This window comes from Schistocerca nitens, chromosome 4 (assembly GCF_023898315.1).
Source record: "Schistocerca nitens isolate TAMUIC-IGC-003100 chromosome 4, iqSchNite1.1, whole genome shotgun sequence".
NCBI classification, from domain to species: Eukaryota; Metazoa; Arthropoda; class Insecta; order Orthoptera; family Acrididae; genus Schistocerca; species Schistocerca nitens.
The window spans coordinates 673,442,751-673,466,292 of NC_064617.1; the positions used below are offsets into that span (position 1 = coordinate 673,442,751).

Consider the following 23,542-nt stretch of genomic DNA (forward strand, 5'->3'; position numbering starts at 1 on the left):
CATAATTAACACATTTACATTTTAGCTATAATAAAATGGATTAAACAGTATTGTCTGGTAGTAAGTCATAAATATAAAAAGCAAATCTCTTTTAACTGCATTATTAAAGTTTTGCTATCACAGGTGTTATTGCTATGTAATAGTAATAAAAATACTGGTCGTAGTATGTTCCAAGCCATATAGCTAAATTATTGGTACTGTTTTCTGCTGTAGGCTGTTATTTTACTTTATTTTTTATCTGTTAACTCTTCTCTTCTCCATTTATTTCTAAAGCTGCAGCCATAAACCTCCCACATTATTTGTATAGTGTTACTGTTATGTTTTGGTAGTTGTTAATGACTATTATATCTATTCCTCTTGCTATATGATTCCTATTCTGCTCACAAGATTACAAAGAGGTCTTTCATATATTGAAAAATAAGTACTGGTAACATTAGACATAAAATTATAGTAGCTTAATGCCAACTGCTTTGTTTGTGTAGTCTGTTTGGTCCATAAACTGCTACACCTTTTAAATTTTTCATACTAATTAAGGCCACAGAAGCATGGCCTTTTCCTAATATTATTGTGACCAAAAAGCTATTCTGGTTGCTGCAGTCTCAAGGTTTTTGTTTTGTTAATCCCACCTTCGCACCTTTGTGGTGATATTCCCATAGAAACTTTCATGCCCTGAAACATATTTCTGTATATCTCATTGAGAAGTGAAATATCAGTTTTCATAGATTTAGCTTCAAAATTTTTTTGATATAATGAAATATTTCCTTAAAAATTTTCAACCCCTTCTTCACCCCATTAAGGACCTAATTTCCAAAGCCAATGAAACACTTTTTTTAACAGAAAAGAGAAATACAAATTTTAGTAGGTTTGGCTTTGAAACTGCATTATTAATCAAATAATTTCATAAAACTTTTCATCTCCTATTTCACTCTGTTAGGGGTTGAATTTACAAAAAGACTAGCAACTGAGAAGCCAAATACCAGTTTTCATAAATTTAACTTTAAAAAAGCTTTAGTAGTTCTTTAATAATGATTTATTACCAAAAAAAGTTCACACACCATTTTATCCCCTTAGTAGTTCAGTTTCCAAAATGGCTGAAATGCAGTTTTTTTAATGACTGAGAAACCAAATACCAAATTTCAAAGTTCTAAATTCAAAATTGCCTTAAACAATGACATATTTTGAACAACCCTTTCATCACATATTTCAACCCTTTAGGAGCAGAATTTCAAACTGTCCCTTCTTAAACAATGCTACAGCATAAGATCGAGTCTCTATATGTCCTTCTTTTCAGAGATGGTTGCAGGACTTGGCTGTTCAATACAGGATGTAAAATTAAACATTTTTCAGCCATCTAGTTCCCAAACTTATTTTATTTGGCTACAAACTTTGGTGATTTACTGTGCCATCTTCAGTCCCCGACCAGTGTGTAGAAAGATTCCACCTCAGTTCTGTTCAAAACAGGGGTCAGCAATAACTGGTATTAGTAGATTTCTGCTTGCTCTATTGATCATTACAACCATCATCTGCCAACACGTCAGCTGATGATGACTACAGGGGTCTAAAGACGGCATAGTAAATCACCAAAACTGGCAGCCAAATAAAATAATTTTGGAAACTAGATGGCTGAAAGATGTTTAATTTGACATCCTACATAAGTTCCACACCCTCTCCAAATTTCAAGTTTCTGTCCTCAGGATTTTGGGCTGGGCAGTGATGAGTTAGTGTATCAGTCTGATCTTATTTCATCCCCCTTAGGGCTTGAATTGAATTTTCAAAAAACAGCAAAACATGTATTTTCTCATTTCCAACCAGGAAACCAAATACCAATTTTCACAAGGAAATATCTTCTTAAAAATTTCACTGCCTCTTCTGCAGAAGAGCTTCTGTGAAGTTTGGAAGGTAGGAGACGAGACACTGGCAGAATTGAAGCTGTAAGGATGGGTTGCGAGTCGTGCACGGGTAGCTCAGTTGGTAGAGCACTTGCCCGTGAAAGGCAAAGGTCCCGAGTTCAAGTCTCGGTCCGGCACACAGTTTTAATCTTCCAGGAAGTTTCACAAATTTTCATAGATTAGCTTCAAAACAGCTTGCATATTTAAATATTCCCATAAAAATTTTCATCCCCTATTTCACTCCCATATGGGCTAAATTTCCAAAACCACTGAACCAAGTATTTTTTATTTGTAGCTGAGAGGTCAAATACCAATTTTCGTAGGTGCAGCTGTAAAAATTCTTTAATATCTATTTTTTTAAAATATTTCATCCACTGTTTGACTGCAGTAGGGGGGTTAAATTTCCAAAAATGCTGAAAGGTGTATTTATTTATTTATGACTGGGAACAAAATACAAATTTTCATAGGTCTAAGTTCAAAATTGTCCTAATACTGAACTATTTTCAAAAACCTTTCATCCCCTATTTCACCCCCTTCAGGGTGGAATTCCAAAAAATCCCTTCTTAAATGATGCCTACAGTGTAAGATCTACACCCTCTCCAAATTTCAAGTTATAATTGTACAAATACAAGGATGACAGCATGCTTCATGGGTATTAATGATAAAGAATGGGACCAATGATTGATTAGTGTTTTTAGGTAATCTATAAAGGATTGAATAATTTGCAATGTCTGACGTTTTTTCTGGGCTGATATTTATAAATATATATTTACAGGTATTTATTCTGTTTATGCATAACGTTGCAGCAGTGCCCTTTGTCAGTAGCTGTGAGTGACAGTTTTAGGCAGGCTCACTTGCTAGGTATTGTTTAGAAAGTGAGCATGTCTGGCATCATTGCTCACGAAACAAGTCTAGATAATGTATTGTTTATGCTTAAGAACAAATTCATCAATGAGGCAAGACATGTGAAAGTATACCTTATGTTTTGCATAGTGTAAAAAAGGTTTGAAATAATTTAGTCAAGATGTTTCTATGAATTCATAAAGTAATTTTTAACAAGATAAATTGAAAGTCAGCACTCTGAAGACTCATAATAAAATAAAAGTTGATAATAAAGTAGACAAGGAATTTTTATGTTATGACCACTGAAGATGAATCAGATGATGAGGGCTCTTCAGCAACATAGATTATTTGAATATTGAAGCTCTCTCACTCTCAAACGCAAAGATTTCTTCATTAATAGCAAAAGATGGTGATCATGATGATAGAGATAAGAGGGAAGACTGTAGAAAGGCACAGGGAAGAATACATTACAAAGAATTGTGACTCAGGAGACCCAAAAAGGATAAATGACATAAGCAACACTGGAATTCAAATTGTGATGTGTAGAGAACATCTCTAGTCTTATCCTTTATGCTTATATAAACTTGTATCTTTCCTTTAGTTAAAATATAATGAGTGATGTGGCATTACAATGAAGTGCCAAAGAAAATGGTATTGTTGTTGTTGTTGTTGTTGTGGTCTTCAGTCCTGAGACTGGTTTGAGGCAGCTCTCCATGCTACTCTATCCTGTGCAAGCTTCTTTATCTCCCAGTACTTACTGCAACCTACATCCTTCTAAATCTGCTTAGTGTATTCATCTCTTGGTCTCCCTCTACGATTTTTACCCTCCACGCTGCCCTCCAATGCTAAATTTGTGATCCCTTGATGCCTCAGAACATGTCCTACCAACCGATCCCTTCTTCTTGTCAAGTTGTGCCACAAACTCCTCTTCTCCCCAATTCTATTCAGTACCTCCTCATTAGTTACGTGATCTACCCATCTAATCTTCAGCATTCTTCTGTAGCACCACATTCTGAAAGCTTCTATTCTCTTCTTGTCCAAACTATTTACTGTCCATGTTTCACTTCCATATATGGCTACACTCCATACAAATACTTTCAGAAACGACTTCCTGACACTTAAATCTATACTCAGTGTTAACAAATTTCTCTTCTTCAGAAACGCTTTCCTTGCCTTTGCCAGTCTGCATTTAATATCCTCTCTACTTCAAACAATATCGGTTATTTTGCTCCCCAAATAGCAAAACTCATTTACTACTTTAAGCCTCTCATTTCCTAATCTAATTCCTGCAGCATCACCTGATTTAATTTGACTAAATTCCATTATTCTCGTTTTGCTCTGTTGATGTTCATCTTATATCCTTTTTTCAAGACATTGTCCATTCCATTCAGCTTCTCCTTCAGGTCCTTTGCTGTCTCTGACACAATTACAATGACATCGGCGAACCTTAAAGTTTTTATTTCTTCTCCATAGATTTTAATTCCTAGTCTGAATTTTTCTTTTGTTTCCTTCACTGCTTGCTCAATATACAGATTGAATAACATTGGGGATAGGCCACAACCCTGTCTCACTCCCTTCCCAACCACTGCTTCCCTTTCATGCCCCTCGACTTTTATAACTGTCATCTGGTTACGGTACAAATTGTAAATAGCCTTTTGCTCCCTGTATTTTACCCCTGCCACCTTTAGAATTTGAAAGAGAGTATTCCAGTCAACATTGTCAAAAGCTTTCTCTAAGTCTACAAATGCTAGAAACGTAGGTTTGCCTTTCCTTAATCTTTCTTCTAAGATAAGTCGTAAGGTCAGTATTGCCTTACGTGTTCCAACATTTCTACGGAATCCAAGCTGATCTTCCCCGAGGTCTGTTTCTACCAGTTTTTCCATTCGTCTGTAAAGAATTTGCGTTAGTATTTTGCAGCTGTTACTTATCAACTGATAGTTAGGTAATTTTCACATCTGTCAACACCTGCTTTCTTTGGGATTGGAATTATTATATTCTTCTTGAAGGCTGAGGGTATTTCGCCTGTCTCATCCATCTTACTCACCAGATGGTAGAGTTTTGTTAGGCCTGGCTCTCCCAAGGCTGTCAGTAGTTCTAATGGAATGTTGTCTACTCCCGGGGCCTTGTTACGACTCAGGTCTTTCAGTGCTCTGTCAAACTCTTTACGCAGTATCGTATCTCCCATTTCATCTTCATCTACATCCTCTTCCATTTCCATAATATTGCCCTCAAGTACATCGCCCTTGTATAGACCCTCTATATACTCCTTCCACCTTTCTGCTTTCCCTTCTTTGCCTAGAACTGAGTTTCCATCTGAGCTCTTGATATTCATACAAGTGGCTCTCTTTTCTCCAAAGGTCTCTTTAATTTTCCTGTAGGCAGTATCTATCTTACCCCTAGTGAGATAAGCCTCTACATCCTTACATTTGTCCTCTAGCCATCCCTGCTTAGCCATTTTGCACTTTCTGTCGCTCTCTGTTTTGAGACGTTTGTATTCATTTTTGCCTGCTTCATTTACTGCATTTTTATATTTTCTCCTTTCATCAATTAAATTCAATATTTCTTCTGTTACCCAAGGATGTCTACTAGCCCTTGTCTTTTTACCTACTTGATCCTCTGCTGCCTTCACTACTTCATCCCTCAGAGCTACCCATTCTTCTTCTACTGTATTTCTTTCCCCCATTCGTAACAATTGTTCCCTCATGCTCTCCCTGAAACTCTGTACAATCTCTGGTTTAGTCAGTTTATCCAGGTCCCATCTCCTTAAATTCCCACCTTTTTGCAGTTTCTTCAGTTTTAATCTACAGTTCATAACCAATAGATTGTGATCAGAGTCCACATCTGCCCCTGGAAATGTCTTACAATTTGAAACCTGGTTCCTAAATCTCTGTCTTACCATTACATAATCTATCTGATACCTTCTAGTATCTGCAGGACTCTTCCATGTATACAACCTTCTTTTATGATTCTTGAACCAAGTGTTAGCTGTGATTAAGTTATACTCTGTACAAAATTCTACCAGGCGACTTCCTCTTTCATTTCTTACCCCCAATCAATATTCACCTACTATGTTTCCTTCTTTCCCTTTTCCTACTCTCAAATTCCAGTCACCCATGACTATTAAATTTTCGTCTCCCTTCACTACCTGAATAATTTCTTTTATCTCATCATACATTTCATCAATTTCTTCATCATCTGCAGAGTTAGTTGGCATATAAACTTGTACTACTGTAGTAGGCATCGGGTTCGTTTCTATCTTGGCCACAATAATGCGTTCACTATGCTGTTTGTAGTAGCTGACCCGCACTCCTATTTTTTTTATTCATTATTAAACCTACTCCTGCATTACCCCTATAGGTATAGGCGTGCGTATTCAGATACAGATATTTGCAAACAGACCGAATACGGCGGTGCTGTTGGCACCGCCTATATAAGACAACAAGTGTCTGGCAGTTAGTAGATCAGTTACTGCTGCTACAGTGGCAGGTTATCAAGATTTAAGCAATTTAGAACGTGGTGTTATAGTCAGTGCATGAGCGATGGGACACAACATCCCCAAGGTAGCGATGAAGTGGGGATTTTCCCATACAAACATTTCATGAGTGTACCATGAATATCAGGGATCTGGTAAAACATCAAACCTCCAACATTGCTGTGGCCAAATAGATCCTGCAAGAATGGGACCAATGATGAGTGAAGAGAGTTGTTCAACGTGACAGAAAAGCAACCCTTCTTCAGATTACTGCAGATTTCATTCCTGGGCCATCAACAAATGTCAGTGTGCAAATCATTCAACAAAACATCATCAATAAGGGCTTGATGACTGCATGACCTTGCCTGGATCTGTCTGTACTGACACTGGACTGTTGATGACTAGAAACATGTTGTCTGGTCAGACGAGTCTCATTTCAAATCGTATCGAGCAGATGGGTATGTACTGTATGGAGATAACCTCGTGAATCCATGGACCCTGCATGTCAACAGGGGACTGTTCAAAATAGTGAAGGCTCTGTAATGGTGTGGGGTGTGTACAGTTGGGGTGATATGGAAGCCCTGATACGTCTAGATACAACTCTGATAGGTGACCATGTATGTAAGCATCCTGTCTGATCACCTGCATCTGCTCATGTCCATTGTGCATTCCAACAGACTTGGGCAATTCCAGCAGGACAGTGCAATGCCCTACACATCTATAATTGTTACAGAGTGGACCCAAGAACACTCTTCTGAGTTTAAGCACTTCCACTGGCCACCAAATTCCTCAGACATGAATATTATTGAGCATATCTGGGATGCCTTGCAACATGCTGTTCAGAAGAGATATCCACCCCCCACCCCAATGGTCTTATGGATTTATGAATAGTCCTGCAGGATTCATGGTGTTAATTCCCTACTTGATATTAGCCAGGTATACCAGTTTCTTTGGATCTTCAGCGTAGTTAAAATGGCTTGTGTTTGGGTGGATCAGTATTCAGATCCTTTACAATCAAACCACATATGTTTTCCACTATTTTAAGTCACTGTATACAAAAGACACAATGTCTTCTTAGGAAACGTTATGGCTTACTAAACTACCTCTATGCTGATGGAATTATTTAAACTCTATCATTCCTTGCTTCCTTTAATCATGTGTAACGTTCTGTAGCTGAGAATCTGATCCTGATTACTGAGTATGTGGTATTCTTAAGTTTATTTTAACATTGATGCGTATACCATACTTCTACAGGTGTTAGCTATACCAGCAGAAAAATGATCATGTCAGTTCATAAAAAAGATGAATGTGTTCCTTTTTAAAAGACAGTTGGTAAAGTGGGGAACCAACTGCCTCAGTCCTCACTCTGCCTTCCTCCTCAAAGATTTTGGCATGCAAACATATTCCTGCTCTTTTAACAAAGAACATTTTAAATCCTTTTACCCAGTCTCTCTTTGTAGTTAAGCCTACATACTCACTATCTCCCTGTCACTACCCCTGTCTATGTGTGTCTCTCTCCACCTTCTTTATCTCTCCTTGATTTACAGTATGTCTCAGTGCCACCGTTTCCTCACTAGTTTACAATGTCACCTTTTTGTCTTTCTTTCTCCATGCCACCATCTCCAATGTACCTCAGCAGCTCAGAAGTTCTGGGGTCCAACTTACCTTTTCCCCTATACCCATATGTTAAAATTTCTGTCCAAAATGTACTCTCCCCTATACCTGTATGTTAAAGCACACAGGTTGGCAGGGTCCAGGTCCCACAATCATACATACCAGGTGTAGGTATATGAAACCAGAATTTCCTATAAATGGTGCTAGCCATCAGTGTAGGGCCCATGAAACCACACCTGCAATGTCATCTGCTTCTTGTAACAGCTGACGAATGTCAACATACAGTAACCCAAGGTCCATACATTGGTATCTGTTTCAAACACATAAACATGTTGAGTTTTGTGCCTACGAACAAGAGGATTTGTGGCCAGATTGGTTTTCTGTTATCATTTGAAGAAAACTCCTGCAGAATTGCATTGAATGCCTGTAAAAACTTTTGGTGACCATGCTCTTTGGGAAACACAGTGTTTTGAGTGGTTCAAAAAATTCAAAAGTGGTGATTTTGATGTGAGAAGCGACGAGTGCAGGGAACCACCAAAAAAGTTTGAAGACAATGAATTGCAGGCCTCGAGATAGCAACCAAATCGAAAGACCACTTGTGAAATGTTGTTTGCCAGATACAAAAGAAAGTTGTTTCTCCATTGAATAGTGATAGGTGATGAAAAATGGATATATTATGAGAATCCCAAGCGTCCTAAATCATGGGCGAATCCAGGCAAACCATAAATGGAAAGAAGACAATGCTCTGTTTGGTGGGATCAGAAGGGTGTCATCTATTATGAACTGCTAAAACTTGGTGAAACCATTAACACTGATCACTACCAACAGCAAATGATCAATTGAAATGGAGCATTACTTGAAAAAGACTGGAATATGGAAAAAGGCAACACAAAGTCATATTGCTCCATGATAACACCCCATCACACAGCAAAATGGGCCAGGGAAATGATTGAGGCATTCAGTTGGGAAATACTACAGCATGCGGCTTATTCTCAAGACTTGGCTCCATATGACTATCATCTATTGGCATCACTGGGACACACTCTTGCTGAACAACACTACAGTTCTTATGAAAATATACGGAAATGGCTCACTGACTGGTTTGCTTCAAAAGAAGAACTGTTTTTTTGGCATGGCATTCATAGCCAGCCAGAGAGGTGTGATAAATGTATAAATAACAATGGAGACTATTTTGGATAAAATATTGTTTATCAGTTTCAAACAACAGATGTGTAATTATTGCAACCAAATTCCGGTTTCATACTTTTACACTTGGTATGGTCTCCATTCATCTGTATTTTTCATTTTCACCGTCTCCTCTTTCTTTTGCTCCTGCTGCTTTTATCTCCATCCATTTCTCTTTCTCTTTCACTGACACTTTATCCCTCCCATCATCACTGTCTCCTGTTTCTTTTCCTCCCACTGGGAGTATCTACTGTCTCTTCCACCATCACTCTCTCTGCTACTTTCTTTCAGCATAAAAAGCACAAATATGATCACATGCCAGAAGTTTTAGCAATTAAAGAAGAATGAGGGTAGAGGCATCTCGTTCCCCACTCCTCTCTCAGTATCTTTTAAAGAGGAACATATTTACATTTTTTGTGCTCTGATAGGAACATTCTTTCACTGGTTTCCTTCTTTTCCCTGCTACAGTTGGGTGTGCTGCACGTGAGGAACGAATTCTCTATGTCAGTAACATTTTGACAGTTTATTTATATGCTTTGACACATTTGTATACCTTGACACATAAATACAACAACAAATATTCATAATATTAGGTTAACACAAAATCATTTGCTTTACATTTTTTCTGGCATCTTTTCTCATCGATTGCAATCCATCAAAAATGCTCAGCTTCTGATTTGTATCATAAAAGGACAACATTTTTTTAAATAATATTTTACTGAATGTCCAGCTTTTCCAGTTTTATGATTTTTGGCAGTTTTTATAGTTATTTTCAGACATGTTAAGACCCTTTTTAGATAATTTTTTGTCACTCTAGAACCACGTTGGGCATACTTGTATTGGCCTGAAGTGCCCATTATACATAGAGCGTGTCATAAAGTTTTATTGTTGAAAAAATGCTGATCAACAATGTAGTTTGGTAACCGCAGAATCCTTTTGATGAGCCTTTCCATATGTTCACTACATCGTTTAGAACTGCTGTTACACCTCAGACCTGTAATTACATACATATTTTATGTGCGTAAGTTTGGTAAATTTGAACCTCAGGGTCACAGTAACAGATTATGATATCAAAAAAAGCTTCACAGTTTCCTGAGAACATCACCTTAAGGACGTCTGGTAAAATTTGTATGGTTTTCCACAGATATAATTTGTAGAAGTGGCCATCCCCACAATTGATATTTTTGTACTCAAAAACCATTTTTTTAGGGATCTTCTCACGAACAGCTGAAGAACAAATGGTACTTTATAAGCCACCTAAGCTCAATCCTAGACCACACTTGATGCAAAAGCACCAACTAATTTGCTCAATTTGTGTGTGTTGGAGGAAGTGTGTAATGTTTAAATTTTGACCCTGCACTGTAGGGTAGCTACAATATTCCCTGTTCTTCCAATAGGTATACATACGGGTGCGAGGCCAAAGACCATCCAAAACCCTTGACTCCTTATCTCTGTCATCAATAGAACCCAAGAGATGACCCCCTGAAAAATTGCATTTTCATGCACGGCTTTTTGGAACATATTAGTAATGTGCACAGTTGTGCCTCTAACATTTGTTTTTGTAACTTGATTGTTCACTCTGTTAAGTATTAAATTAAAAAGTCAAATGTTTTAAGATTCAGGTCTTATTGCATGTCTTTATTTTTTCTCTCACTTTTCACATGCTTCTCTTTTTGACAAAAGTTTATATATTTGAAAAATATCCCATATTGAAAAGCTGGTTCACAAAAGGCAATAGCTTCACCATATCTAGTTGAACAGTTCTTAGCTGTTGGCAAAACAATGTTGTGGTCCTGCTTTAGTCAAAGTGTGTGATACTTCAAATATGTAACTGCCTAGTGTGCATTGCTGCAACGTGCACTTGTAAAATTTAAGTGTTTATTTGGTAGTAAAGCAGTATAAGAATTCATTCAGATGTATGCTGATGCCTCATTATGTACCCAGTTACCATCTTATGGCATGGATGTTTCATGCTTAAATCACCATAACAGATTCAGAATAGAACTCATAATGTTGTCAATGAACATTCATACTCTCTCTTACAGAATAACTTTCTGTGGTATAACAATGAAGAATTATGTGGAAGCAAATATATCACACAAATCTCATACCACAGTGAAATATGCCATGAAAATGCTAAGTTCCTCATCAGAAACCATAATATTTATGTTCCTTGGAGTTGCAACAGTGAATGATAATCACAATTGGAACACATGGTTTGTGGTTTTAACAGTTGCTTTTTGCTCTGTCTACCGCACTATTGGCGTTATACTGTTGACGGCTATTGCAAACCACTTCCGGCTCCACCAACTCACACGTGTTGACAAATTTGTAATGTCATATGGTGGACTGCGAGGAGCTGTAGCATTTGCCCTGGTCTTACTCATTGATTGCAAGCATGTTCCACTGCAACCTATGTTTGTTACAACAACTATTGCTGTCATATACTTCACTGTATTCATTCAGGTGAGTGAAAGAGTTTAATAATAAGAGCTTTAGGTTAAGTGCCTGAATTACCAGTGTCCAGTTGGAAACAAATTACCAGTTTCCAATTGGAAAGAAAATTCATTAGGGCATGCCACAAATGAAGTGTATACAGAGGTCAGTGATTTTCTGCTACTTATTTGCTAGAAAATGAAAGGAATATAATTTATGAAATAGAAATTCACACATTTTTCAAATATATTTCATTGTATTATTTTAACTGATATTTAACAGTTACTAGTACCAAACTAAAAATTTAATTTCAAGTCAATTATTTATCCTGGATTTCTTTCATGATGAAAATTTTTAATTTTCAGAAGTAAAGTATCCATTATACAGGGTGTCCGAAAAGTCTTTCCCTGTTTACATAAATTGATAACTCTGGCTAGAAGTAAGATACAAATATGAAACTGGTGTCTAATTGTTTACAAACTATCAAAGTTTTTTTCACACATCAGTAAACTTCCACATGAGCACCCTTGGTTGCACGTAGCCCATCTAGGCGATATTCAATTTCTGTCCACACATTAGCCAACATCACTGGAGGGATTGATTCAACGATTGTAGTTATCCGATGCCACAGGTTTTCATGATCTGGTACACTTGTTCGGTAGACCTCGTCCTTGACATAACCCCATAAAAAGAAGTCTAATGAGGTTATGTCAGGAGAGTGTGGAGGCCAAAGCGTTGGCCTATCATGACCAATCCATCGCCCAGGAAAGGTCATATCGAGATAGGCATGGATGTCCAAATCCCAATGAGGCGGTGCACTGTCGTCTTGCTGAAACAAGACATCAGGGTGATACTGAAGCAGCTGAGCAACAGCATACAGTTGCAACATGTCCAGATACACTGCAGATGTGATGGTAGCCTCAGCGAAGAAGAATGGCCCGATAAGTCAATCGTGCAATAGCGCGCACCAAACATTCACCTTTGGACTGTGTAATGGTACTTGAGTTACGTAACCATTACGACACCTCACCTGAACCTCTCGATACCAGTAATATTCTACTGTGTTTCTGTTAACTACTTAACATATTTCTGAGACAACATTCAGATTTGATTTCATTTGTGATACATCGATATGTTTATATTGCAATGATATTATTCTTATGTGTATTCTTTCTTTTGTCACTATGATCTTTGATGTATGTGTAACACTGATTTTTGGGCACGTAAGTGATTGTTAGTTGGTTGTTAACTAGTTAGAGAGTTGGACCTTGAAAAAGTAAAGTGTTGGACGTTATGTTGGAAAGACGCATAACGTAGTCGGCATATAAAATGTGAACTTTAACAGTGACTGTGAGGAAGATGTTTTCAAGTATGTTTTGTATTGTGAAGTGATGTTTTGTGTTTACGTGATATTGCAATTAAAAGGAAGTGTAACTTAAATTCGGAGTGATGATTGCTTTTTTTACAACACCATTGTCCTGCAAAAGTGTAATCTTGAAGAATGTTTTGTGAAGCGCATCTACATAACTTTTGAATATGGCACGATAAAACCTAGGCCTCTTTGCATCCGAGCTTGGAATCATAACCACCTAGATTTTCAACGATTGAGCCATGATTTTACGACGAAACCAGTGTGGGAAACACAAAAAGATGAGTGCCTAGTTTTTTTTTATTATTACATGAAATGACTTTATTAACTGTGCTCTAATAACACCTGCCACCTAATAGCTTAGTTGTTGCCCGAAAATGCAGTATTTAGCAGCGTGAGCAACACCACAATTGTTATTAAATTCTGACCTTTGTTGTGGTAGGGTTGTTAGAATTGCCTCTAGTGCACTCCATGACCTCGCCAGGTGGTTGTGAACCCCAAATGCGCACATTATCTCGATTCACTACTCCACTGACGAAAAAGGTCGCTTCATCGGAAAAGGCTATTCATGTGAGATAACCATCATCATCCTCAATACGTGATAGCATTTCGACCGCAAAGTCATATCGACGTGTACTGTCATTGGGCAACAATGCCTGAACGATTTGCACTTTGTATGCACGAAACAATAAACGTTTGTGTAAAATGTCATGGAGAGAGCTTTTTGGCATCTGTAATTCACATGAGGCCCTGCACACCGATTTCTTTGGACTTCGCAGAAAAGACTGCCTTACAGCTTCCACCCTGTCTGCTGAAGTTCTTGGGCGACCATACCTCAGAAGGTCAGCAAACAATCCTGTGTTCTTCAACTTCTCATACCAGGCTTTAATGCTCTTGACATCAGGTGGATTCCTTCCAAATGTTGTCTGGAAGTGTCTCTGCACTGTGATTGGTGATCATGTCTCATGGTACCACAGGACACACTGTGCCTTCTCCTGATTGGTTAAAATGGCTTCTTGGGCACTGCACCTCATCCACTACTTATGTACTGCGAACCTTAAACAGAAAAAAAACTTCGATAGTTGTAAACAATTCAACACAAGTTTCATATTTGTATCTTACTTCTAGCCTGAGTTATCAATTTATGTAATCAGGGAAAGTCTTTTCGGACAACCTGTATAATATTTCTTTGTTACTGAATAGGTAGTCATGGTATTAGAATGTTTGTGAGTCATTTATTTTGTTAATGAAACTGTAATATAAAAGTACATGTCAAAAAACTGTTTATATGAATGTAGAAATTAATAACAACAGTGAAATTTCATTAATTATAGATAAATAATGGTGTAGGGACAGAGTATTAGCCACAGTACAGCTTAGGCCTTGTGAAATCTTGGGACCAGGCATTAAGTGAAATTGAAATTAAATTGTGAAGTGATTTGATGGTAATATTCATACTTTTCATTTTGAAAATAAAAGGTAGCTGATGTTGTTCACTGACTTCATGAGTAACGTGTCTAAAGATGTTTGTAATTATGTTTGATTTTATAATTATACGTAGGTTGGAACTTAAATAGTGGTAACACTGCTGTGGAGACACTATGCAATTGTATCTACTATTGTTGCTGATAGCACACGTTGTTGACATACCTACCTTACCTCTGAGCAAATGGACTCACCCGTCCCACGTCACCAGTGTGGGCGCAATCGAGGGAAACACAGTCAGTTGTGAGCAAGTGGTCTAACGTAACTATGTTTTCGAAACAGGAACAGTGGAGTTGGATCAAGATTGAATGTGCCAGAGGTCATACAGCATGACAGTGGCATCAAGGTCTTTGAGAGGCGTGTGGGGAACTGGCATTGCTGTATAGAACAGTGGCACATTTTGTAAAAGCCTTCATCAAAGGTCAGCAAATTGTGGCAGACATGCATCGATCAGGTCATCCTAGCATCTCTGAAGAAGTGCATGCTGTTGCCATGTTAGTGTGAGCAATGCCATACAATTCGTGACCTCACCCACAAAACCGGATTAGCGCATATGACTGTACTTCACATCCTAAAGGAACGCCTGGGCATGTGAAAAATTGCAGCACTATGGGTTCCACATGACTTGACAGAAATGCAGAAATGGCTGTGTTACAGCGCTGCTCAGATGCACTTGGAGCACTATGAGGATGAAGGAGAAGCTTTCTTATGCCATATTGTAACACTGGATCAGACATGGGCCACATCATATGAGCCATAGCTGAAATGCCAATCCAATGAATGGCATCATTATGGGTCGTCGCGAAAGTCAAAAGTGCGTCAGAGCCCAAGTATAGTGAAAGTTATGGTGATTCTCATGTATGACTGTGATGGTGTTATCCTAACGCATTATGTTCCTCCACAGCAGACTGTCAATGCACAGTATTACTGTTTGTTTTTGGAGCATCGCCTGCGACCAGCTTTGCGAAAGAAGCGGTGACACTTTCTGCGCAACCCACCCACCACTTTGCATGGCAATGTGTGGGCGCATACAGCGCAAACTGTGGCTGCTCTGTTTGGTCGATGGGACTGGGAAGTACTGTACTATCCACCATACTCCCTGGACTTAAGTCCTTGTGACTTTGATTTGATTCCGAAGATGAAGGGACCACTTTGTGGCATTTGCTTCAGAACTGTTCCGGAGATTCGACGGGCAGTAGACCACTCCATTTGCACATCAACAGAACAGGCTCTGCTAATGGTATTCTACCCCTTCCACATCACTGGCAACAGGTTCTACACAACACTGGTGACTACTTTGAAGGACAGTAACAGGTGCAAACATGTAACTCTTTTTTATCAGCTGTGAAGAAATAGTTGCCACTATTTAAGTTCCAATCCTTGTAATTGGAACATAATGAAGCACTTACGGAGCACAAAATTATTTTAATAATAAGTTGTTGAAGCTATTTTTACTTGGGAATGGGTGTTCATAAATCAGTTACTGAGATTTTATCTTTATTATCTGCAATATTAAAATTAATTATCATGTTTATTTATTTCACAGGGTATAACAATCAAACCTCTAGTTAGGATATTAAATGTGAAACGAGCAGAAAAGAGGAAACCCACAATGAATGAAAGGATACATGAAAGAGTAAGTACGGCAATGTACCAGTATGTATTGTATCATTACTGAAGTAGTACAACAGCAGGAACATTGAAAACCATTGTAAATAACAGGAACAGTAGGTCCAACTATATGATATGAGCGTTTCACAACTAATTGGAGCTATACTATTAAATTTTGGATGAGTGAATAGATTGATATAGTGTGTGGTGGGAATTAATTTGGCAGATTTTATATTCAGAGGAATTGTAAGAATATGTCCGTAGAGAATATAATGCAATACTAGGCCAATTTGATATGCTGAACAGTAAACATATTGATGTTAGTCCATGGTATACAATACTAATGTGATATAAGAGAATCATTAATAATGTGCTCCTCAAGACAAAATTTGATAAAGAGTCACTACTGAAAATTTGTGTTAACTATTACAAGTTAGTATGAAGCTTTTCAGATGTAAATTTGCTTTTCTACAGAGTAACTGTAACATGATTGAAAAGAATACAGAAACTAATGTTAGTTTTAGAGAATTTTTCACAAGCCCAGAAATGGCAAAAGTCTTGATAGACTAATAACTACCTAAATCCATTTCTGTTTGAAATACCCCTACTTTTTAAAGATGTACCCTTATGCTAGAGTTAAAGAGTTTTGGATTATTTCCTTGATTGTGCCAGTGTAGGGGCTGTGGTAGAAACTTATCACTTGTATGTTGTCATCGACAGTGAATGTTCATTAGAGACAAGGGTATTATCAGGAGTGCCCCATGTAAGTGTTATAGGACTGCTCTTATTCTCTATACGCCTAAATGGTCTAACAGATAGTGTCAGCAGCAATCTGTGCCTCTGTACTGATGATACTGCAGTGTATGTGATTGTATCAACACTGAGTGACTTAGACAAAATTTTAGTTGGCATTACGAATGGCAGATGGCCCTAAATTTGGAAAAATGTAAGTTAATGCTGATGCGTAGGGAAAACGATCTCATAAAGTTTGAATACAGCATTAGTAGAGTAGTGTTTAACACAATCACATTGACTAAATATCTAGGCCAAACATTGCAAAATGATATGAAATGGAATGAGCGAATCGCCGGCCAGAGTGGCCGAGCGGCTGTAGGCGCTTCAGTCTGGAACTGTGCGACCGCTACGGTCGCAGGTTCGAATCCTGCCTCGGGCATGGATGTGTGTGATGTCCTTTGGTTAGTTAGGTTTAAGTAGTTCTAAGTTCTAGGGGACTGATGACCTCAGATGTTAAGTCCCATAGTGCTCAGAGCCATTTGAACCTTTTTTTTTTTTTTTTTTTTTGAATGAGCGGAAGTAGGGAAGCTCAATGGTTGACTCAGCCTATTGGAAGAATTTTAGGAAAGTCTGTAAAGGAGACTGTGACCCATTCTTGACTACTACTAGAGTTTCCAGAATGAAATTTTCACTCTGCAGTGGAGTGTGCGCTGATATGAAACTTCCTGGTAGATTAAAACTGCGTGCTGGGCCGAGACTTGAACTCGGGAAGTACTTGGAAGATAGGAGACGAGGTACTGGTGGAATTAAAACTCTGAGGATGGGGCGTGAGCCGTGCTTGGGTAACTCAGTTGGTAGAGCACTTGCCCGCGATAGGCAAAGGTCCCGAGTTCGATACTACTAGAGTGTTTGGGATCTCCACCAGGTTGTATTGAAGGAAGACATTGAATAGTTCAGGGGCTGACTCTAGATTTATCACCAGTAAGTTTGATCAACAAGCAAGTATTATGGAGTTGCCCACGGAGATACTCAAATGGGAATCCCTGGAGGGAAGATGACACTTTTTTCATAGAACACACTTGAGAAAATCCAGAGAACTGGCATTTAAAGCTGGCTGCAGAGCGATTCCACTGCCACCAAAGTACATTTTATGTAAGGACCATGAAGATAGGAAAAAGAGAAATTAGGCCTTACAGGGAGGCATATAGATAATCATTTTTCCCTCACTTTATTTGAGAATGGAACTGGAAAAGAAAGGACTAGAAATGATACAAGTTACTCTCCACCACACACTGTTTGCTGACTTTTAGTGCATGTATGCAGATTTAGATGAACTGTAATTGATATATCAGCCCTCCTGCAACTGAAGTGTGTTTATTCACAGAATAAGTTCCAGAATGTGTCCATTTCATCTTGAGCTGTATACACACTTTTATGTCATACTTTTATCTAAATTCAATCCATATAAAATATCTGGGTGCTTGTTCCACTAGTAAAGTAACATTATAGGTATTGGGAAAGGCAGTTGGTATATACACTGTTCAGTCACATTAATTTGACCACCTGTCAAAAGCCTGAATAACCACATTATGCAGTGTGGAATGCTGCAGCAAGTGCAGGAGGAGAGTCAGTGAAGTTTTGGAAGGTGCTGAGAGGGATGTGGAGCAATGCCAACTATGCCAACTCCAGTGCCATGGCCAGCTGCTCTAGGTTTCTCAGCTGATGATCCATGGTGCAAACGCCCTGACTGAGGTGGTCCCACAAATTCTTTATTGAGTTTAAATCCAGGGAGTTGGTGGCCAGAGGAGTATGGTAAACTCATCCTGGTGCTCTTCGAACCATGCATGTACGCTGTGAGGTGTGTGACATGTTGCATTATCCTAATACGTACTTGTATTGATCCATTGTGCCTTTCAAAAAGATGAGATCACCCAGGGCATCCCCTTCAGCCTGGAGCCTTCTGATGATTGTCGCAGGGTGTTTGTTTTCCTCTGTTTATGCCCTACATGCCAACAGCCATCTGTCTAATGGAGTATAAAATGATTCCCCCAAAAAGGCCACCTGTTGCAACTCAGTAGAGGTCCTGTTATGGTATTGGTGTACAAATTCCAGCCTTCATCACCAATGAAAAGCAGTCATCATGAGTGCATGAACCAGTTGCATGCTGCAGAGGCATATACGCAGCAATGCTCACTGTACAGTAATTGAGGAGATGCTGTTGGTAACCCTATGATTCATCTGAGTGGTTAATTGCTCAGCAGTTGCATGTCTGTTCACCCATACACTTCTGCACAGCTGTCATTCATCCCTGTCCTCTGTTGCCCATGGTGCACCACAGCTGCCTCACCACCAGTTTTGTATAGCACCATTTTGTCATGCACAATATACTTTAACTACAGTGGCATATGTATAGATTACAGGCTTAGCTATTTTGGAAATGCTTCCAAACTCGGCCCAAAAGTGAATGATAAAACCCTTTTGGTCATCAGATAAATTACTCCATTTCTGCATTACAATAATGACTGTATTATTTTCCACATCCCCCAACACATTTTATATACCCTCAACTGTTAGTGCTGCCACTTGTCATCTGCAAATGGTTGTTGCAAGTTGACTTCAAACTTTTCTGAAATGTGTGACTTGTAGAACATGATGCCTAATTAGTTATGGAGTGAGCACCCATCTACTTGTAAGCAGTTTTGTTGCCTGTTTAGATAAATGTCTAATGCAGTAGTCCATATATGCTTGAAGATAGAATGAACAAATTTTGAAACTGTTTGTATTAATAAAGAAATTTGAGTTGTGGCACAAGTTGTGTATTGTTAATACATTCCAAATCTTACCATTTTTCACTTATTTAATTGCAGTCTCAGATTACAGGATGATACATTAGCAGCTAATAATTTAACTTTCACTTCCATAATGATTAATGTACAATTGTTTTCTGAAGCTACCATACTGTAAAAATGCACAATAACTGTATCCAGTATTATTTGTAATATCACAACTGAAGCCATAATAACATTTTTATGGGGAACAAAGTTTCTCATGTTTTATGTTTTCTTTGGTGTTATCATGATGTTTAACATTGATTTTCATACAAATCTCTGCAAAAAGTGCATCGTATTCACACTCAAAGTCAGCCTTGGAATAAAGCAGAAAAGGCGGGCTATACAAAAATTTTTGATCATGTAATGTAGCTTTAGTGTGGTGAGGAAGAGTTTCATCATTGACATGCTGGGGTATGCCCACCTTTATTAAAGGTTCACAGTGCTTGGAATGGTGGGAAAGTATGCTAAGTCACTGCCTTAATGGTAATCGTGATCTGACAATAGTGACTCTAGTAGTAACCTTCCTTCTTCTCATTGCATTGTATTACAACAGATTTAATTTATACAAAGAAACATTGCTTTTTAAGATGGGTGTCTACCTAATGGGCTTTCATGAATCATTGTTGCTTCTGTTTGAAATTCACTAATCTTTACTAGGGGTGGAGTCTTAGGTTGGTACAACCTGATGTCAGATGTATACATTCCTCCTCAAGATGCTCCATAAGGTAACAATAATTTCCACCCTCTTTCTAACCAGGATGTCCCCGAACTGAGTGACTTCCTTGTTGGCAGCAAACTGCAGATATCATGCCTACCAATTTTGATGTTTTAACCAATATTGTGTTACAAGTTTTATTTACCATAATCTTATAATGATTATCAATGACAAGTCTCACATTAGAACACAAATATCTTTTTAATGTTGTTTCACAAAATAATTTTGCTTCTATATTTTCTTTACACCATTGGACATGATTTGAACAAAGAGGGAAACTTGTGCATGCATTTGTGCGTTCAGCACTCTGCCTCTGCCTTTGTTATTGATACTTTGTATATTGTGGAGAGTCAAGTAGAGTTAATTGATATTAGAAATATTTTTTTTTTTAAATAGGCAGAGTTTACATTGTTTTAGTTTCATATTTTGAACAATATAAAGAGAATGACATAAAGAGTAAGTTCTTCATTTTACTTGTGTTTTGTATGCTTTCCCGTATTATACACTTTCCTTCGTTTTACACTTTTTTGGGCCATTCAGCTGTAAAGTGTAAAAAGGGGGTTTTACTGTAGTAACTAAACACAAATGACACATGATCCATTTCTAATTCCTTCACCCAATGATTACTACTCATATTAATTGATGTGCATCCCAAGCACATATCAGCCTCCAGAAGCTACCAACACACTACTCTCTCTTTACACTTAAGTCCACTGGGGCCAGATCCTGATATAAAGTCAGTCACTAGAACAAACTATAATCTAAAGAAAAGAAAGTAAACATTACAGCTTGTACAATGAGAAATATATGAAAGGCAAAACTACGAAGTAATGCAGACCCTCAACAGTAAGAAGAAATAAGCACAAAGTGCATGTAAGTCTCTCTCTCTCTGATATAAAACAATTAGAAAAGTGTAACTGGTTTATATCCAAGGGATATGGCTGCCATTTGTTTGTGAAATATGTTAATCGTATTGAAATTTAACCAGTGGGTGAAAGTGCATTTATGATGACAGCAGTTTTTCTATAACTTGCAGCAATTGGTAATGGTGCAATGAATCATGAGAAATCAAGAGAACCATTCATGAGTGAAATGTTGATAGCCAATTAGAATATTATTCTCTGTATCTTAAGCTTCATAAATAAAGTTAGCTGACATTTTCATTACCTTGTTGAACTCATATTCAGGAAGATGCTGGTTCAAACCCACATCCAGCCATCCTGATTTAAGTTTTCCGCGATTCCCTAAATTGCTTCAGGCACAGCCAACTTGATTCCCCATCCTTTCCTGATTCAATGAGACTGATGACCTTGGTGTTTGGTCCCATCCTCCAAATCAACCAAACAACCAATACCATACCTACTAAATGAACCAGTAATGAAATGTGCTGCTCTTCTTTGGTTTTTCTCTATTTCCTCTATCAGTCCTGTTAAGTATGGATCCCAGCATGGAGAAAATTCAAGTAAGTTTTGTAAGCTACTACTTCCTTTGTTGATGGGCTACACTTCCTGAGGATTCTTCCAGTGAATCCCAATCTAGCATCAGCCTTACCTGCAGTAAATTTTATTTGTTCATTCCACTTCAAATTGCTCCATACGCATACTCCTAGATATCTTATGGAAATAACTGCTTCCAGTGATGGTCTTGTAATCATGTAATCGTACAATAAATGGGGTTTCTGCCTACTTATTTGGAATACATTACATTTGTTTATGTTGAGGGTCAGTACCACTCTCTGCACCAAGCTATGATCCTCAGCAGGTCCTCCTGCATTTCTCAACAAATTTCAAGTGTTGCCACTTCTGTACATGCATCATCATCATCATCATTATCATCATCTTCTTCATCCACTAAAAGCGTCTTGGAATTTTTGACAGTATCTCCTAGGTCATTTGTATATACTGTGAAAAGTACTGGTCCTTCAATGCTCCCTTGGGGCACACCCAAAGTTACTTTTACTTCCAGAGACTCCTCCCCATTTATAATGACATGCTGTGTTCAGTTTATAGAAACTCTTCAGTCCAGTCACACAGTTTGCCTGATATTCTGTATGCTCATAGTTTGCTCATCATGTGGCTATGTGGAACCATACCAAATGTCTTTCAGAGGAACATGGCATCTACCTGGACACCTGTATCTACTGCTTTCTGGGTCTCATGAATGAATAGAGTGATCTGGGACTCATATGATAGCGTTTTTTTTTTTTTTTTTTTTTTTTTTGATTCCTACAGAAGAGATTTTTAGTCTCCAGAAGTGACATCATATGCTAACATAAACGTATTCCAAAATTCTACAACAGATTGACATGAGAGGCATAGCCCCTCAGTAGTATTTGAGGACCTTTTTTTTTGAAAATAGGAACAACATGTGATTGTTCCCAATCTTAGGAATGCTTCACCGCTCTAGAGACCTATGTAACACTGCTGCTTGAAGAGGGGCTAGTCCTTTCACATACTCTGTGTAGCATCCAGTGGCCTTTCTTGTGGTTAGGAATGTCAGTTGCTTTTCTGTCCCTTGGCAGCTTATTTCGATATGTCATTCTGTTGTTTTTGCAGTAGTTTAAAAGAGGCACTACAATGTGCTCTGTCTCAGTGAAACAGTTTTGGAAAATGACTTAGTATTTTGGCCTTTTCTTTGTTATGCTCTGTGTTTCAGTGCCATTATGGTCACAGAGTGTCTGCCCAGATGGCTTTGATCAATTTATTGATTTAACATAAGACCAAATTTCTTAGGATTTTCTGTCAAGTCTGTCAACAGAATTTTACTGTCAGAGTAATTGAATGCTTCATGCATAGCCCTCCTTATGTTAATTTTGGCTTATTTTAGTTTTTGTTTCTCTGTGAGGCTTTAGTTAGGGTATGTTTTGAATTCGTAGTTAAGCTCTCTTTACTTTGGTAGCAGCTTGTTAACATTGTTGTTGAACCATGTCAGGTCTTTTCCATCTCTCACAATTTTTCTCAGCACATACCTATCTAAAATGTATTGTTCGATGGCCTCGAACTGTGTCCATTGTGGCTCAATGTTGTCAGTGCAGGAAATGAAATTTTCATATTGACCTACCAAGTAATCAGAAATCCGTCTCTTGTCATTCCAGCTAAACAGAAGGATCTTCCTATCTTTCTTTGTATTCCTACTTACAGTCATATTCAGTGATGCTGTAATGAATGGCCTTATGATCACTGATTCCCTGTTCTACACTAACCAAAGTGAGCATTTCAGGTCTGTCATCTAGATGTAGTTACTTTTGCCTATGTTTTTTGTTTGATTGAGTCTTGATACCAGAAATTAGATTCTAATAAATTTCAAGTTTGTATTTATTCCATTCAGTATTTAGTGTTCATGTTCCAAGACATAATG

The 23,542-nt window shown here is 38.0% G+C and overlaps 1 protein-coding gene across 1 annotated transcript in view; it reads left to right on the forward strand.

Annotated features, from left to right (window-relative positions):
- LOC126252497 (probable Na(+)/H(+) antiporter nhx-9) overlaps positions 1-23,542 on the forward strand; it is a 665,019-nt gene that overhangs the window by 505,917 nt on the left and 135,560 nt on the right. The window contains exons 5-6 of the mRNA XM_049953392.1: positions 11,049-11,469; positions 15,840-15,929. Coding sequence (XP_049809349.1) covers positions 11,049-11,469; positions 15,840-15,929 — 511 coding nt within the window. The remainder of the gene's footprint in view (positions 1-11,048; positions 11,470-15,839; positions 15,930-23,542) is intronic.